The sequence below is a fragment of the Lepidochelys kempii genome, chromosome 4 (assembly GCF_965140285.1).
Source record: "Lepidochelys kempii isolate rLepKem1 chromosome 4, rLepKem1.hap1, whole genome shotgun sequence".
Lineage (NCBI taxonomy): Eukaryota > Metazoa > Chordata > Testudines > Cheloniidae > Lepidochelys > Lepidochelys kempii.
This window is the reverse complement of record NC_136383.1, coordinates 92,537,051-92,553,832: the sequence shown is the minus strand read 5'-3', so window position 1 is coordinate 92,553,832 and position 16,782 is coordinate 92,537,051. Positions and strand designations below refer to the sequence as shown.

At 40.7% G+C, this 16,782-nt stretch overlaps 1 protein-coding gene across 1 annotated transcript in view; it reads left to right on the top strand.

The window, feature by feature from the left end:
- Nucleotides 1–16,782, top strand: part of GABRB1 (gamma-aminobutyric acid type A receptor subunit beta1) — a 261,371-nt gene that overhangs the window by 146,354 nt on the left and 98,235 nt on the right. Inside the window, exon 4 of the mRNA XM_073342125.1 lies at nt 6,033–6,253. Within this exon, the coding sequence (XP_073198226.1) occupies nt 6,033–6,253 (221 nt within the window). The remainder of the gene's footprint in view (nt 1–6,032; nt 6,254–16,782) is intronic.

The window sequence follows — 16,782 nt, the reverse complement described above, 5'->3', positions numbered from 1 at the left end:
TCCGGTGGTGGTTTTGTGAATGACATTTCCAAATTTCCTTTGCTTTTATTAAAAGTCATTTTAAATGCCCAAAATCTAAACAAAACATTATGTTAAACCAACAGTTTTTTTCAGGTTTTTTTGGCCAAGAAACCCAAAAAATAATGTTTCAGGTCAATCTAAATGAAGGATATTTTTGATGTTTTGGTTTGGCCAGTGAACCAAAAAAATTGATCATTCACACAGCTCTGTGATTGCAGAGCCATTATCTTTGAAAACTCATGGCGATCGGGGGAAGTCCCAGACGACTGGAAAAAGGCTAATGTAGTGCCCATCTTTAAAAAAGGGAAGAAGGAGGATCCTGGGAACTACAGGCCAGTCAGCCTCACCTCAGTCCCTGGAAAAATCATGGAGCAGGTCCTCAAGGAATCAATTCTGAAGCACTTAGAGGAGAGGAAAGTGATCAGGAATAGTGAGCATGGATTCACCAAGGGCAAGTCATGCCTGACTAATCTAATTGCCTTCTATGACGAGATAACTGGCTCTGTGGATGAGGGAAAAGCAGTGGTCGTGTTGTTCCTTGACTTTAGCAAAGCTTTTGACATGGTCTCCCACAGTATTCTTGCCAGTAAGTTAAAAAAGTATGGGCTGGATGAATGGACTATAAGGTGGATAAAAAGCTGGCTAGATTGTCGGGCTCAATGGGTAGTGATCAATGGCTCCATGTCTAGTTGGCAGCTGGTATCAAGTGGAGTGCCCCAAGGGTCGTCCTTGGGCCGGTTTTGTTCAATATCTTCATAAATGATCTGGAGGACGGTGTGGATTGCACCCTCAGCAAGTTTGCTGATGACACTAAACTGGGAGGAGAAGTAGACATGCTGGAGGGTAGGGATAGGATACAGAGGGACCTAGACAAATTAGAGGATTGGGCCAAAAGAAATCTGATGAGGTTCAACAAGGACAAGTGCAGAGTCCTGCACTTAGGACGGAAGAATCCCATGCACCGCTACAGACTAGGGACCGAATGGCTCGGCAGCAGTTCTGCAGAAAAGGACCTACAGGTTACAGTGGATGAGAAGCTGGATATGAGTCAACAGTGTGCCCTTGTTGCCAACAAGGCCAATGGCATTAGGGGCATTGCCAGCAGATCGAGGGACATGATCGTTCCCCTCTATTCGACATTGGTGAGGCCTCATCTGGAGTACTGTGTCCAGTTTTGGGCCCCACACTACAAGAAGGATGTGGAAAAATTGGAAAGAGTCCAGCGGAGGGCAACAAAAATGATTAGGGGACTGAAACACATGACTTATGAGGAGAGGCTGAGGTAACTGGGACTGTTTAGTCTGTGGAAGAGAAGAATGAGGGGGGATTTGATAGCTGCTTTCAACTAACTGAAAGGGGGTTCCAAAGAGGATGGATTTAGACTGTTCTCAGTGGTAGCGGATGACAGAACAAGGAGTAATGGTCTCAAGTTGTAGTGGGGGAGGTTTAGGTTGGATATTAGGAAAAACTTTTTCACTAGGAGGGTGGTGAAACACTGGAATGTGTTACCTATGGAGGTGGTGGAATCTCCTTTCTTAGAAGTTTTTAAGGTCAGGCTTGACAAAGCCCTGGCTGGGATGATTTAGTTGGGAACTGGTCCTGCTTTGAGCAGGGGGTTGGACTAGATGACCTCCTGAGGTCCCTTCCAACCCTGATATTCTATGATTCTAGTCAAAATACCCACGCCAGAACTCTTTGTGTTGTGACTCCCCCCAGACTGAGAACTCACAAGCAAAACATATCCCATATCCTAAAGGAGATATTGATCAATTACCATCAACTGGATATCTGAAAAAGAAAATCCTGGAAGATTGATAAATCCAGTAAGTGCCTGCTCCATATGGAACAAAGCATCCTGTTAAGATCAGCATTCTTGGTTTTAATTACCTTTATATATTGATTGTTACAGCGTGTAATAAGAGAATCAGCGGGAGTTCAGTGTAGCCTTCTAGTTATTTCTATTCCTACTGAGGCATGGATAACATGTAGGCATTTAAGAAATGGATGTTTCTATCTTCATCAAGAAAATGATCATTGAAATACTGAGCCCTGAATCACTAATTAGAATTTGTTGACCAGTGGCAGACTAAGTCACGGTTTTATTATCTCAAATGCAATTTAATTAAGCTTTAACATGCATACAAGTTAGAATTAATACTATTCATGCTGCTATGAAGCACAGTGTATGCTTTACATCTATATCTTGGGAACCAACAGCCTTATTAAACAAAATAAATCTGGGAGTTTTAGCTTCTCATACATAAGTGCAGACAGAATCATTCATCTTGCATTCTCAGAAAGGTTGGTATCTTAAGTCTTGTAATACTGCCAGAAGGTCACAATTCTGAGCAAACAACAATCAGAATGCTACCTAGACTTAAAGGATAGGCTGGAAAAATTAGAAACCCTAGATCTTGAAATTCTAAGTATTTCTCTGCCCCCACCCCGCCCCAGTTGGACTTTTCTCCTCCTCAACAGTTCTCTTTGTCATTTTTCACACTGTTCGTTTTCTGCTCTGTTTTTCCACACCTTTTTATACCTTAATTTTTTTTCTGTGCTCTCTCGTGTGATCATAGTTGTTCCTAAAGAAATATGAACTTAACATCAGAGTTCAAGTTGAACTTTTGAATGCACAATGTTGGATTGGGTGGGAAACAAGGAAAAACAAGTTTGCACAGTCTAGGCTATTTTTTTAAAAGGACAACTTTAATTTATTTTTCTAAATTGAATTTTCTTTTTAAATCTAGTTTTAAATCTAGTTTAAAAAACTGACTACGCTTAAAAATCAGCAGATTCAGAGGTGGGGGAAATCAGATGGTCTTCAGAAGCCTTTTGAAACAATTTTCTTTCCACATCAAGCTGAGGTCTCCCGGGGCCACAATATGGTAGTAAATAGAAGATATGAATTCCCTTCATGCTGATGCTTTGGCCTGGTGTCCATAAGAAAAATCCATAGTTAAGCCAACCTAAATCCCTGTGTAGACAGTGCTAAGGTCAATAGAAGAATTCTTCCACCAACCTAGCTACTGCCCCTTGGGGAGGTGGATTACCTACACCAGGGGTAGGCAAACTTTTTGGCCTGAGGGCCACACCTGGGAATAGAAATTATATGACGGGCCATGAATACTCACAAAATTGGGGTTGGGGTGCGGGAGAGTGTAAGGCCTCTGGTTGGGGGTGCGGGCTCTGGGGTGGGGCCAAAAATGAGGAGTTCAAGGTGCGGGAGGGGACTCTGGGCTGGGGTGGGGGAGTGGGGTGCGGGAGGCGGGGTTAGGCTGGGCTGGGGCTGGGGCTGAGGAGTTTGGAGCGTAGGAGGGTGGTCTGGGCCTGGATTGAGTGGTTTGGAGGATGGGAGGGGGATCAGGGCTGGGGCAGGGGATTGGGGAATGGGGTTAGGCTCTGGCTGGTGCTTACCTCAAGCACCTCCCAGAAGCAGCGTCATGTCCCCCTCTGGCTCCTATGCGGAGGTGTGGCCAAGCAGCTCTTCACGCTGTCCCGTTCACAGCACCACCCCTACAGTTCCCACTGGAGTGCCAGAGGGGGCCACTGGAACGCGTAGGAGCTGGAGGGGGCCATGCTGCTGTTTCCAGGAGCCGCGTGGAATGGCCCCTGACCCTTCCCCCAGCTGGAGCCCCAGAGTGGGGCCATGCCGCAGCTTCCAGGAGCTGTGTGGAGTGGCCCCCGACCCTGCTCCCCAGTTGGAGTGGGGAAAGCCCCAGACCCCACTCCCCAGTGGGAGCCCAACGACCGGCTTAAAACGACTGGCGGGCCGAATCTGGCCGACGGGCCATAGTTTGCTCATCCCTGATCTACAACAATAGGAGAATCCCTCCCATCACCATAGGTAGCATCTACACTGAAGCACTACATGTGTGTCTTTGTAGCGTTTTAAGAGTAGACAAGCCTGTAGTTTTCAGGCCCAGAAAAGTCTCAGGACCAAAGTGAATTCATGACTATAAATGGTGAATTGGGATTGGTGGGCCTTAATAAACATTGTGGGAAAAGTACCTGATCTTGTGCTTTGAGATGAAATATTTACTATCTGCTAAAGGGTGTAGGGACAGCATGCCCTCTTGGATTGTTTTAGAGTGGAATGAGGAAGGTGAGAGAACACATCAACAAGAGCTCTGCAAGTGCCGGGCTTGGCTATTGGCTGAAATCAGGCAAAAGCAGCTCTCTTCAGGTTGAGGATAAACCTCAAGAAACATGTAACACATGATTTATGGACTGGAGTCCCTTAATGTTACTCCCTAACGCATGAGTGCCAAGTATTCTATTTCAGTGGCTTTCAACCTTTCCAGACTACTGCACCCCTTTCAGGAGTCTGATTTGTCTTGCGTACCCCCAAGTTACACCTCACTTCAAAATTACTTGCTTACAAAATCAGACACAAAACTACAAAAGTGTCTCAGCACACTATTAATGAAAAAATTGCGTACTTTCTTATTTTTACCACTGTAATTATAAAATAAATCATTTGGAATATAAATATTGTACTTACATTTCAGTGTATAGTATATAGAGAAATATAAACAAGTCATTGTCTGTATGAAATTTTAGTTTGTACTGACTTCACTAGTGCTTTTTACATAGCCTGTTGTAAAACTAGACAAATATCTAGATGAGTTGATGGACCCCCTGGAAGACCTCTGCCTACCGCCACGTACCTCTGGTTGAGAACCACTGCTCTATTTGATGTGGGAGGAGACACTGAGGCCTACTGCAGTTTCATAGAATCATAGAATATCAGGGTTGGAAGGGACCCCTGAAGGTCATCTAGTCCAACCCCCTGCTCGAAGCAGGACCAATTCCCAGTTAAATCATCCCAGCCAGGGCTTTGTCAAGCCTGACCTTAAAAACCTCTAAGGAAGGAGATTCTATCACCTCCCTAGGTAATGCATTCCAGTGTTTCACCACCCTCTTAGTGAAAAAGTTTTTCCTTATATCCAATCTAAACCTCCCCCACTGCAACTTGAGACCATTACTCCTCGTTCTGTCATCTGCTACCATTGAGAACAGTCTAGAGCCATCCTCTTTGGAACCCCCTTTCAGGTAGTTGAAAGCAGCTATCAAATCCCCCCTCATTCTTCTCTTCTGCAGGCTAAACAATCCCAGCTCCCTCAGCCTCTCCTCATAACTCATGTGTTCTAGACCCCTAATCATTTTTGTTGCCCTTCGCTGGACTCTCTCCAATTTATCCACATCCTTCTTGTAGTGTGGGGCCCAAAACTGGACACAGTACTCCAGATGAGGCCTCACCAATGTCGAATAGAGGGGAACGATCACGTCCCTCGATCTGCTCGCTATGCCCCTACTTATACATCCCAAAATGCCATTGGCCTTCTTGGCAACAAGGGTACACTGCTGACTCATATCCAGCTTCTCGTCCACTGTAACCTGTAGGTCCTTTTCTGCAGAACTGCTGCCGAGCCATTCGGTCCCTAGTCTGTAGCGGTGCATTGGATTCTTCCATCCTAAGTGCAGGACCCTGCACTTATCCTTATTGAACCTCATCAGATTTCTTTTGGCCCAATCCTCCAATTTGTCTAGGTCCCTCTGTATCCTATCCCTGCCCTCCAGCGTATCTACCACTCCTCCCAGTTTAGTATCATCCGCAAATTTGCTGAGAGTGCAATCCACACCATCCTCCAGATCATTTATGAAGATATTGAACAAAACCGGCCCCAGGACCGACCGTTGGGGCACTCCACTTGATACCACTTTCCAACAACTGCAAGGATATTTCGCAAGGTTCACCAGCTGTAATCAGAAGGAAGGTCAACATTAACATATACAGTTCAAGAGTCACAGATGTGGTTACTGAATAGAGATCTACGTTTGCTACAAAGTTTCAGTGATCCTTAAACTTTCAAGTGTGCTATTAATATTAATATAAATGTATTCAATAATTAAATATTGAACTTAAATGATCAAAACTAAAATTATAGATATATAAACTATTGTGCAAAATAAACAACTACTAAAATACCTTTTTTCTTTTTTGCTTCCAGGACTACACACTCACAATGTATTTCCAGCAGTCCTGGAGGGATAAAAGGCTGTCTTACTCTGGAATACCTCTGAACCTAACTTTGGACAACAGAGTAGCTGACCAGCTCTGGGTGCCAGACACATACTTCCAAAATGACAAGAAGTCATATGTTCATGGGGTTACAGTGAAAAATCGAATGATTCGACTACATCCTGATGGAACTGTCCTTTATGGCCTACGGTATGTAGTATTTTACCTTACATTTCATGTTTTTTTGGAATAATTATACACAACACTGTAGTAGCCATACAGCATGACTTATCACCAACATATTTTCCTTTATTTTGGCTTATTCTGAAAGTTTTACTCAAGTTCACTGGGGCTATAGGTTGAAGTAACTAAAATATCCACCTACAGCATAGGAACCATACTTAACCTCCATATTTTCCACAACACAGCCACACTACCATTTATGTATATAACTATGACTGATGTGAAAGCCTAATGCCGCCACATCTTTTGGCTCTTCTGAGCATGTTGGTGCTGCTAAGGAGTCTGGCATTACTGTGTTACTCAAACAATGAAGAAGTATTGACTGGAATGAGTTTTAGAGCTGAGTATTGCTTAGTAAGGATGCAATGATCTAAAACCAAGAGGTAGATGAAAAAGTACAAAAATTAGCTAATCCAAATATGCACTATTCCGTGCTCTCCAGTGATGGAATTTTTCATGTGTGTTTGGCTTTATCATTTAACATGGCTGGTTCAGATTTCCTGACCCATTTGCCCATCCACACAAGAATATGCTCTTAGTGTACTACAAGCATGCATATCAGCTGGAGTCATCAGTATCTTGCAAGCACTGGGAGAAGAGGTAGGTAATGGACATTTTGCCTTCACCAAGTCAAAAGAACTAGGTTTGGGAGATGTGGATAAGATCCACTCAAAAAATCAGTAAGTAAAGGGGTATGCGAGTTGTTAAAGCATACAAGGATAGTCCATCCTGTGGACATGTCACAGGACATTTTAAATTATTTGTAAATATTTTCTTGGAAACCTGGATGTATTCAGGCATGAATTATTTACCATTCAGCTTTTATTTTAACTTGTAACTAGCAAGGTCCATAAGCGCTTTTATTAACGTACTGCTCTATATCTAATTACATCTTCTATGCTAGTAGGCCGATTGGACCAGATTCTGGCCCCTTTTTTGCCCCACATGCTCTGTTCCAACAGTATAAAGATGGCACAGCTGGCTAGATGAGGATTCTTCTGGTGTAAAGTGGCATAGGGCTCACATACATGCCCTGACATTGGGGCAGGGCCGGAGAAAGGAGTTGTGCCTATTGTGCTCGGTGCTATAGGGTTTCTGGGCTGCATAGGCAGCCTTGGGGAAGCCCTGGGGGCTGCTCTAAATTATGCCAGCAACTGTTTCAGTGCCCACAGCTCCCATATGGCACAAAAGTGGCATTAAACCACTTCTGTCCCGTTCTTCCTAGGCTACCCCTATTGTGTTGAACCTCTGAGAAGATGTAGCTTAGAACCTACCCCATTGAGAACAGAGATATATTTGCTGCAGGAGATAATGGACACACTGCAGGTGGAGAGCAACAGAGCAGATATGCAGTTACATTTTGTGAAAAGTATTTACCCTGAGTGAAAGGGTGTTTTTGTCTTATTTTTCTGTGAGAGTTCATTCAAGAGTGTAGTGATTGGCTGGTTTCATCCATTATAGTTACTGGGGCATTTAGTGCACTGGACGAGGTACACTACATGTTATTATAGGCATGAGTAGGACCCATGCATTTTGAAAAGCGTGTTGTGGGGGTTTTTGAACACCATAGCAGTGGAGATATATCCGCGGGTATTGCATTGATTGGTAGGGCAGAGTGTGGTGCAGGTCTGAGCTGGTGTGTCCTGGTCTCGTGGGGAGCTTGCTTCTAATGATGAGTGATGATGCTGGGGGTTTGTTTAAACAGAACAGAAATATCTCTACGGCTACGATGATCAACACCTCCTACGATACACCTTTCACGATCCATGGGTCCTACACATGCCTACTACAACACATGACGGACCTCATCCATTAAATGCCCTAATATCAAGTACGTGGGTAAAATGAGAATCACCATTCTATCAAATAGATTCACAGTAAAGTGATAAAAGACAAGAACACCATATCAACTGTGGGCAAATACTTTTTATAAAATCATCACTTCATATCTGACCTCTTAGTCCTCATCCACAAAGGAAACCTGTACAATACCTCCAAAAGACGAGCCTGAGTGCTTTAATTCATAGCTCTGCTTGTCACCAACAATCATGGACTTTATAGAGACAGTGGATTTATGGCTCATTACAACAATCCATAACTCACTAACTCTCCTTTGACCTGTGTCCACTTCATCTTGAATGGTCTCTTGCAATTTGTGTTAATTCCTTATATGCTCCACCCTTGTATTTAACTGTGACATTTTGTACCTGTCCAAAACCTGAAGAAGAGCTGTGTAAGCTAAAAAGCTTGTCTCTTTCACCAACGTAAGTTGGTCCAATAAATTATATTTCCTCAACACCTTGTCTCTAAATATTCTGGGACCAATATAGCCTACAACAACATTGCAGGCAACAGATCAATGAGTGTATGTACAAAAAACGGTACTTAGAAACGAAGTGTGCACGCATGTAGAAACAGTAACACACTTATGTCCTTTTACAGAGATAAAAATGCTAATGTCTTACTTTTTCCAATTATTTCCAAGAGACTGTATTACAAATACAGAGAGACTACAAATTCACTTCCCTTGGATTATTTATCTTTCTGTCTCCAGCACTGAACATAATAAAACAAATGCTGGACATAAAGTATCATACATCATCTGTTCAGAGAAAAAAGCTGTTTTGATTGTTCTTTTATTCTTCTTCTCACTAAAGTGTCTATATAAAAGCATCAGACCTTGTTTATGCAAATAAGCTGCATAAACTGTTATATCAGGCGGAAGATGCAGCCTCCTTTTAAGCCTGAGAACCTGGATCTTTCATCTGTGAGGTCCTGAAGGAGGTCTTCCTCTCACTGAAACACTCCTTTGGCACGGAACCACAAAGAGGCTTCAGCTGGAGCTACAGAGCTGACAGAAAACATCCCGCTGTTGACAATGTAAAAGCCAGGGAGCGCTACTGAAACCATAAGAATGTTCCAAGTGACAGGCACCACATAATCATTTTATTCTGAAGATGATTGGCAGGGGAAGCTTCCCAGTGTGTTGTGTGGGGCAGGGAAAGGAGAGACACATGAAGCTTGAACATCAAAGAGACTGAAACTTAGAAGTGGAGAAATACGGGAAGAACAGTCACAAAAAAACCACTTTTATATTAAAAAAAGTTTTCAAACACTGATTTTCAGGAGCTTTCTTTAAACTCACTAGAGGCCAGATTTTTGGCTGCTGTAAAGGGACTTTCATGACACTCCAATACTGTCCAAGGATCTGGCAATCGCCATAAACAATGGAGAGCCAGATTTACTGAAGTATTTATGTGCCTAAAGATGAACATAGGGCCAATCCTGGGTCCAGTACTATTCAATATTTTCATTAGTGACTTGGATAATGGAGTGGAGAGTGTGCTTATAAAATTGACAGCGGATTCCAACCTGGGAGGGGCTGTAAGCACTTTTCAGGGGGAGGGATTAGAATTCAAAATGAGCTTGGCAAATTAGAGAATTGGTCTGAAATCAACATGATGAAATTCAATAAAGACAAGTGTAAAGTACTTCATTTAGGAAGGAAAAATTCAAATGCACAACTACAAAACTGGAAATAACTGGCTGGGAGCTAGTACTGCAGAAAAGGATCTGAGAGCTGTCCCACTCTGCTCAGCAATGGTGAGGCCTCAGCTGGAGTACTATGTCGAATTCTGGGTACCATGCTTTAGGAAAGATGTGCACAAACTGGAGACAGTCCAGAGGAGAGCAATAGAAAATGATAAAGGTTTAGAAAACCTGACCTATAAGCAAAGGCTAGAAAACCTGACCATATCTAGTCTTGAGACAAGAAGTTTGAGGGGGACCCTGATAACAGTCTTCAAACAAGTTAAGGGCGGTTATAAAGAGGATGATGATCAATTGTTCTCCACGTCCACTGAAGGTTGCACAAGAAGTAATGGATTTAATTTGTAGCAAGGGAGATTTAGGTTAGATATTAGGAAAAAGCTTTCTAAGGGTAGTTAAGCTCTGGAATAGGCTTCCAGAGGAGGTTGTGGAATCCCCATCACTGGAGGTTTTTGAGAACACGTCGGACAAATGCCTGTCAGGGATGGTTTAGGTTTACTAGATCCTGCCTCAGTGCAGGGGACTAGACTTGACTTCTCAAGGTCTCTTCAGCCCTACATTTCTGTGATTCAACAATACATGCCTATCTACATTTTTACCCACTCTGGCCCTCAGTGGTTAAAGTTCACCAGAAGCATTCTTTCTGAAAGCAGAAGTCCCTTCCAATGCAATTAAAAATGAAACAAAACAATTCAGACAGTTTTACCTATTTTTAAAAGTATTTTTCTTAAGCAAGTGGATGATCTAATTCCAGTTCCTAACTTCCCAAGACCACTAGCACCACTGGTCCCAGCGAGCACCATTGTTGGTAATTTCATTAGAAAGGCTGAGACTGAATGGACATGGAAATCCAACAACTTTCTGACTCCTTGAAGCAGTCAATCCAGGTCATCATGGAAGCAGGGCAATACAGGGATATTCATGATGTACCTCTTCTGTATATAGAGGACTTCAGGCTCCTGGTCTGTCCGTTGGCACCTTTCTTTTCAACTAAATTAATTTAAAAGCAAATTTTTAAACTTTTAAAAGCATCTTACATGATAAAGAGCATCAATGGGGGTAGGAGAGGAAAGGGGACTGCGCAGAAAAACACTGTCCTACTGCCTCAAGAGAAGTAAGAAGGAAAAATTAATCCAGTCTTTTTTTTAACTTTTTGAGAGATGCTCAGATACTTCAGTGACAAGTGTCACAATAAAGACCTGGATGGATTAGATTACATTAAGAAGCAGAAGTACCTGGACTTGAATGGTTTTTAGTTCTTCTCCTAAAGAACTAATAACATTTATATTACTAGGAGTTAAATTTCACAAGTACCCTCCACCTCACTCTGAGTAATTGTCTTCAAGTGTAAATTCACCTCTTTCATTTGATGTCTGTTAATACGTATATTTAGTTTAATTTAAATTACTAAATTCCTTTATAGACACTAAGATTCCTACATGGCCACCACGCTAGAGCTTTCTGGAAGGCAACTGTGGGTAAACACACAGCTCACAACATCTAGAGTTTAGTAATATTACCTTCTCTTAATTTACAAAGAAGAGGCCAAGAGACCAAAGGGTATTTTGATGCCAGCAACACTGATTTGCAAGAACAGCGGATAGTCACAGGCATCATGCTTGTAAATAATGTTAGTCATAGAAGGTAAGAAGGACTTTACTTATTGACTTATTAACTTATTAACTTTAGATGGTATACATTTCAGGAATTTGTTTTCTGAAGGAGAACAAGATATATCATATATTCTAAATTCTAAGTACAATACTACAGGAATTTCTTAAAGCAAGCACATGAAAAAAACCAAGTCGAAGTATTTTTTACATTTTTTGTTTTCATTTTGTTTTGGAACAGAAAAAAAATTTCAAAGTTGTAAAATTTCCCATGAAACAGAAAATCTGTTTCCCAGTCAATGTTAGCCATAACTTAGACATTTAATTGCTTTCCAGTGTTTCAGAGTAGATTTTTAGAACAATGTACTGTTATGCCTTTTGACCCTAGTGGTTTGTCAAAGTTCAGAGCCCTGATGATATTCCAGGAAGGAGTAGAAATTGGTGATGGAGTCTGGTATTTTCTTTGATGCAATCTTATTTACAATGGAGGAGAAACCAAAAACCAAGGGATAGCTTCTTTGCTTATAGCCCAAGCTTCTGTCAACCACCACAGTCAATCCAGAACTTTGCTCTAGGCTTCTCCAGGGTCACACTCTGCTTTCAGGCTGCTCCTTAGCTTTCTACACCACTGGCCAGATCGAGGGTCAGCAATCGATCCAGCGGGGATCAATTTATGTCTATACAATACAGACATGATAAATTGACCGCTGATCGCTCTAGTATCAATTCTGGTACTCCACCTCAATGAGAAGTGCAAGGGGAATCGATGGGAGAGCATCTCCCATCGACACACCGCAGTGAAGACACCATGGTCAAATATAACTTGGTTTATTATTGCCTTGCAACACCAGAAGTTCACCAGTTCTGTACAATGTATTTTATAGTCCACCATTGTAGGGGGAACATTTTTAAAGTTATAGTTAAATACAATCTAAAGTATCAAATATGCAAATCTAAAATCAAAGGATCATGTTATTCCTTATGTTGAGATAGCACCAAAATCTATTTTACTAGGATTTGTATGGTTTCCAAGGGAGAGGGGACTTTGCCAGGAAGAGAGTTGGCTACTTATGACAAACTTTGCCCATAGTTGTTTTACAGCAATGGAAATAATGGCAAGAGAATATAGTGAAAAGCATAATTCAGTCAACCTGAAAAACAAAGACATAATGCACAATGTATCTTGGATCCATTTGGTACATTTTTTAAAAATGTGGATAAGATAGGATTGACAAGTAACACAAATTGCTTCACAGTCAAAAAAAGGGATCAATTTCTGAACATCTTAACTATGGCTTAATCTGTGCAAAATAAAAGGCTCAAATATCACTTCCATTCTCTGACTATATAGCCAAATACAGTAGCTTGAAAACTAGTAAAATATACCTCTATACATATATACAAAGTAACATGTTTCCACTTATCAAAATCAAGCTTAAGATATATTAGCAGGAAAAACAGATATTAAATATTTGTTTATTGATTATTTTGACCCATCATGAGTTTCCTGTCACATTCTTCAAACATCTGTGAAACACTTCCTGTCAAACACTTCCAACACAGCTGGGTGGATGCTACAAAAACTGTATCAAGTCTATCAGGGAATACTAGGACTTCCTGATCTAGAGATATGTATTCTGTTAGTGGCAAACTGCTACTTCAATTGTGAAAGAGAGACCAACACACCCATAAAGAAATGGCTGAGAGCTTGAAGAACGTGGTTTTCATGTGTTAAACAGAGCACGTGGAGAATGTGTTTCCATTTGCCTTCAGACTTCACGTCTGTAATTCCCTTCCATCAAACTAACTGCTGAAAATCAGCTTATCAGGTGCGTTATGCTTAAGAGGATTTCTTCGAGAAAACCTTCTAAAATTTTCTTTTTGAAAATAGGTAATGGATTTGCCTTCCACTCTTTGTGTATAGAACTAGCCATCATTTCAGTCCTTTAAAATCATAATGCGTATGAGAACCATATGTATCTTCAGCAGTGACATTCAGATTAGCTGAACTCACTGGTGAGTGTGTTACAGGTCCCACTCTGTGCCTCATTCAAAGAGGAAACGAATCTGTCACTGTCCCAGCTAAGTACCTTTGGCTCTTTAGCCCAAGCTGTGGCAGCTCATGCTTTTAGCTCTGGAGGTCCCTGCTTAAATCACCAGTGTGCCAGCCAAGATGGGGGCCACCACACAGTTATACCTGTATATACACTAATCAGTCATGAGCTCACCTAGTTAAATAATAATAATTGATCATTTGTATTCCAATAGTGCCTAGAGATCCCAATAAAACTCAGCTTCTTATTGCTTTGGGCAACTAGCTGTAGAAACAGATATTTATGGACAATCCCTGCTCCTAGATGCTTACAGTCTAAAGCTCCATTCCCGCAAGTCAGGGCATGCAGGAGGACCCTTCTGCCCACATCAGACCATATTTAAGACAAGATACAACAAGTGAAGGGTGACAAACTGACAAAGGAATGGCCACAGGAAGATGTTTCATAGGTGGAGTAATTTTTTGAGGAGATAAAACAAGAAAAATTAAATGATATCTGTAACTCCTAGTGGCCACCTTTCTTGATGATAATAGTTCTGTTATGGCCATTCATCCTACATTGCTTATAGATCATATGAATGAGGATTTCATATGAAAGGGCATGCACTGAATGACATAAATGCCTCATAAAAGAGAGGAAAGAAGAACGAAGAATGGGAGAAAAAGGCTGCTAACAGAGAAGAGATTCTTCCCTGAGAATACAGCAGAGTCTCCAATTAAGTCTCCTGGGTAAAAACCAAGCATTGCAATATATTAGTGAGCATTTAGCAGCTGCCGCACAGTAGATGAGTATAAATAGACTATCATCAAGCCTCTCAGAGAGATGCAATGACCTGCAAGTTTCACTTTCATTTCTGAAAATGGAACATCAGCCAGGCACTGCTTGAACAAGACAACCCCAATTATGCTGCAAACAAGATTTGAATTCCCTACAAATCATTAGTTCTCTCAGACAGGTCTTTAAACTGTATCTATACCATGATTTTAATGCTTGATTTCCCCCAGGTCTTCTATTCCCATTTTCAGTCCAGAGTCAAACATTTATTTTCAGACTCGGATATGAAAGATTGCTGACACTTCTTAAATGAGAAGTTGGAATACTCAAAGTTCTAAATAACATTTTGTCTGTATCTCAGAGCTAGGCAGTTTGGAATTAATAAATGTACAATTTAAACAGGGACAAAGAAAAACAAAGCAAGATTAATAATTCAGTTCCACATGAATAAACAATACAAATATAAACACAATACATTAATATGGTATTAGATTATCTTTATGAAACTCTACTGCTTCACTACATGTTTATTACATAGTAGTACTTCTCTTATTTGACATAACTCTACAAAAAAGGCCCCTTAGCCATTATTTTAGAACATTCAACTGCCATAACAGAGTTGGTTTAAGACAGACATGTAGGGGCACTTAGCTACTCAGTTCCAGTGCTGAATATTTCTGAACTCCCCAACTCACTGATATGATCTATCTCCCAGTGCAACTACTACTTCTGGAAATGATTAGCCATAATGAGGTGTAACACACTCATCATAGTATTCAAATAACTGCTCCATCTAAAGTCACAGTCCTAGAAACACTTATGCACACATTTAATTTTAATCCCATTGATTTCAACTGAAAACATGTCAGATGTTTTGACCAAATATTTTTAACTATGCCCTTATATGTACATATAATATTTACATAGATCTAGATATATTTGTTCTTACATTTTTATTTAAGACGGCAGTCAGTGTCTTACTAGGTTCATATCATATAGCAATATTTCTAACTTATTTCTTACGTTGTACTTTATTGTCCAGTATTCCTGCTATAAGTTAGTAACAGACCCAGTTTATATTTCAGGCCTCTATATTTTTCCTTTTTTGGTGAACAAATTTAACTTTTTTCAAGAATTTTTTTGAAGCTGCAATTCAGGTAAAATTAAACAATACTTTGGGGCACTATGTCTAAAATTAGTTTTTCTTTTGATTTTTCAAAGCTCAGATTCCTGAAATCACAAATCTTTATTTTCACACTCTCATATGTACATTCTTGTAGGACCCAGGAGAGCAGTTCTGTAGTTAACTATACTTTTAAGGGTTTTTTGTTAACTTGTGGTGGTGTGTTTCATACAACTTCCTACACAGTATCAAAATGGAAGCTTCCATTTAAAAGATCCTTTTTTCAGTAGCCCTCCCACCCCTTTCCTTGAGCTCTTTGCAACATTTCAATATTATCACCTGACATCACATGCTGCTCATTACTATTACTCTTTCACCATTATAACCAGATCCAGTACTTTACAGTGAAGTACTTCGTTTTGGACTATGCTACAATCTGTGGATATGTGAACCAGTTCAGATAACAAAAGGAATATAGGCTCAAGCCTCTGACTAAAATGCAAAATGAATCTGATGTGTGTAGAGAGAGAGACACACACACACAAATCAGGTTCAAATGAAGTGAAACACACATACACCCCTCGGTACTTCCTGGGAGCAAATACTCCCAACTATTATGAGTTTTTCCATCTGGTCCACCCCTGGAAGTACCAGCAATACCATTACTCTGATTTGAGAGATTTACAGAGAAAATATATTTGGATATACTGTAGGTATCTGAAGTGAACCTCAAATATTTTTAGTGTTGCCTATTACAACAACAACTTCCACTGATAAACGGGAACAGAATTTTGTCCAGTGTATTTTAAGAATGAACACATTGCACGTACCTCAGAAGTATTAGCTTCTGTTTAAAAGTTCATTTTAATTTCAGAAGTGCAAGGCAATTATTACTGAAACTGCATGATCACACTCTAGCAGTGTTTTCTTAGGTCCTGATCTAACTTGCATTTTAATATCAGTGGGAGTCTTTCAATTGACGTCAATACAATTGGACTGGGCATAGTTTAAGACAGATACAAGGGGCTGGCTCAGATCGGTCACAGTTTTTTAGTGTTTGCTTTTAGCCATCCCATGTTATTGTTATTTATTATTTGTATCGCAGTAACGTGCAATACAATTGTGCTAGGCACTGTACAACATAAATCCTATAGCTTGTTATTTATGTAGGGGCCATGTAGCATAAATGTTCTAGCAGGGCAGTTTTCTATCCACACAGTGCATATGACACGTCTGTAGTACGCACATTGCTGGAATTCTAAGCAGATCAGTAATCAGTAGTAACGCTGACATGGATTTAAAAGTTTTCCATGAGTACATTATGGTCACGTTTTCAAACAGCCTTCCCTAACTGCACCAACAAAATTTGGCAGATATAGATTTTTG